Source organism: Echinops telfairi, unplaced genomic scaffold (genome assembly GCF_000313985.2).
Source record: "Echinops telfairi isolate 266 unplaced genomic scaffold, ASM31398v2 ScPeMD7_7425;HRSCAF=8463, whole genome shotgun sequence".
Classification (NCBI taxonomy): domain Eukaryota; kingdom Metazoa; phylum Chordata; class Mammalia; order Afrosoricida; family Tenrecidae; genus Echinops; species Echinops telfairi.
In genome coordinates, this window is record NW_022111325.1 from 1,336,449 (window position 1) to 1,338,770 (window position 2,322).

Consider the following 2,322-nt stretch of genomic DNA (forward strand, 5'->3'; position numbering starts at 1 on the left):
CTGCTAACCACAAGGCCGGCAGTTTGAAACCAGCCGCTGCCCGGGAGAAAGAGGAAGCTGTCTGTGCCCATGAAGACTGCAGGTCTCTGAAGCTCTAGGGACCACTTCTACTGGGTCCCACAGGTCACTGTGAGCCAGACCGGTTCTCCTGGGTCCCACAGGGCCACTGTGAGCCAGACCAGTTCTCCTGGGTCCCACAGGGCCACTGTGAGTCAGACCGGTTCTACTGGGTCCCACGGGTCACTGTGAACCAGACCGGTTCTACTGGGTCCCACAGGGTCACTGTGAGCCAGACCGGTTCTCCTGGGTTCCACAGGTCACTGTGAGCCAGACCGGTTCTACTGGGTCCCACGGGTCACTGTGAACCCGACCAATTCTCCTGGGTCCCACAGGGTCACTATGAGCCAGACTGGTTCTCCTGGGTCCCACGGGTCACTGTGAACCAGACCAGTTCTCCTGGGTCCCACAGGGTCACTATGAGCCAGACCGGTTCTACTGGGTCCCACAGGGTCACTGTGAACCAGACTGGTTCTACTGGGTCCCACAGGGTCACTGTGAACCAGACCGGTTCTCCTGGGTCCCACGGGTCACTGTGAACCAGACCGGTTCTCCTGGGTCCCACAGGGTCACTGTGAGCCAGACCGGTTCTACTGGGTCCCACAGGTCACTGTGAGCTGCAGTGGACTTCCCAGCAGGGGGCGCCTGGGTTGCGCGGTCCACCTGGCCCTACTCTCTGCTGTCCAGGGCGTCCCCAACCTCCAGGTCAGAAGAAACGTGCTCCGCCTCTCCTCTCCCACTATCCGTGTTAAATATCTCCACTCTACATGGACGTTCTGGTCGGCTCCACCCAATACAGGATGGTGGGAGATGCCGCTCATCGTCGCACCATGGTTAAGCACTGGCTGCGAACAGAAAGGTTGGCCGTCCAGAGCCACCCAGCTGCTCTGCTGGAGAAAGCCCAGGAGGTCGCCCCGGGCAGATGACGAGTTAGCAGGCTCAGGGAGGCGGCTCTGCTGTCCCACAGGGCGGCCAGGAGTCAGACGCAGCAAGAACAGCACTGTACACAGCCCGCATCGCCGCGAGGACTCGTGTGAAGAACGTGAAACCCTTCGAGGTTTGACGCTCATTTTTACCTTCCTGGCACATGGCAGGTACGCTAGGTGAATGCCAGACAGCTGTGGGACTGGGCCGGCACCCCCTGCGCTTGCTGAGTGCAGCCAAGCGGGACTGTTTTACTTTTAAACAGAATTTCTATCCGGAACCAAGAACACCACCCCGCCGCAGCTTCATGATACGACGTGAACTAATCCAAGGGGAAATGGACACACTGGAGAAGAGTACTGCAAGCACGTGGACTGCTGAAAAGGATCAACCGATCCGTCTCGGAAGACGCAGGGCCCCAGCGCTCCTTAGAGGCAAGGATGGCAAGATTTCGACGTACACGCTTTGGGCATGTTGTCAAGAGAGACACCAGTCCCTGGGGAAGGACATCGTGTTTGGTCAAGTGGAGGGAGCGGAAAAGAGGAGGCCCTTCCACGAGATGGCCATCGTCCCTGTGCCTGAGCCTATCGGGTGGAGGAACAGCGAAGTTGGCACAGGACCGGGCAGGGCGCCCTGCTGCTGTGTGTCGAGTTGGAACGGACTGGATGGTACCTGACAGCACAGGAGCAGGCGTTTCTCTAAAGAAGACCAGGTTGTGGCTAGGCGCCTCCAGCCCCAGTGGGACTGATGCCTCCCGGGCGTGTCAGAAGGCGCTGGCCGGCCGGGGCCCCTCCGGGCTGGCCCTCTGGGGTACTCACTGGTGGATAGCTTGCAGAAACTTCCTCTGGTGCTTCCGGACCTTGGCGTGATCGATCTTCTTCAGCAGCTTCGTGTGTTTATAGATGAGCCACGTTTCCCGGAGAACGTTGGCTGCCGCATTCTTGATCTGAGGATAGAGACAGTGCGCTGATTACCAGGTTAATTTCCCTAGGGTCACAGAATGTGTGTGTGTGTGTGTGTGTGTGTGTGTGTGTGTGTGTGTGTGCTGATAGCTGCCTTACAGGGACATGCTTCTGCAGGGATGTCTTTTCTGAACGGAACCCATGATCTCCTGGAGAAGGCGAGGAGTGTGCATCCCCCACCCTCCTGGGTTGGATGAAGCCGACCGGAACGTCCACTTGAGGGCTGCTTCTTGTTTCTGCCTTCATTACTTCAGCACTTCCTCTCCAAGGCTGCGGCTGGTGCTATATTTAGGACAGACTCCATCTCCCTGAGCCTCAAAGCCCGGGGCACCCCGTGCATAAACACCCACCCGCCACTGTTGTCCTCACCCGCAGACGT

The 2,322-nt window shown here is 58.7% G+C and overlaps 1 protein-coding gene across 1 annotated transcript in view; it reads right to left on the reverse strand.

Annotated features, from left to right (window-relative positions):
* Positions 1 to 2,322, reverse strand: part of KCNN3 (potassium calcium-activated channel subfamily N member 3) — a 201,039-nt gene that overhangs the window by 8,624 nt on the left and 190,093 nt on the right. The window contains exon 6 of the mRNA XM_030887860.2: positions 1,800 to 1,927. Within this exon, the coding sequence (XP_030743720.2) occupies positions 1,800 to 1,927 (128 nt within the window). The remainder of the gene's footprint in view (positions 1 to 1,799; positions 1,928 to 2,322) is intronic.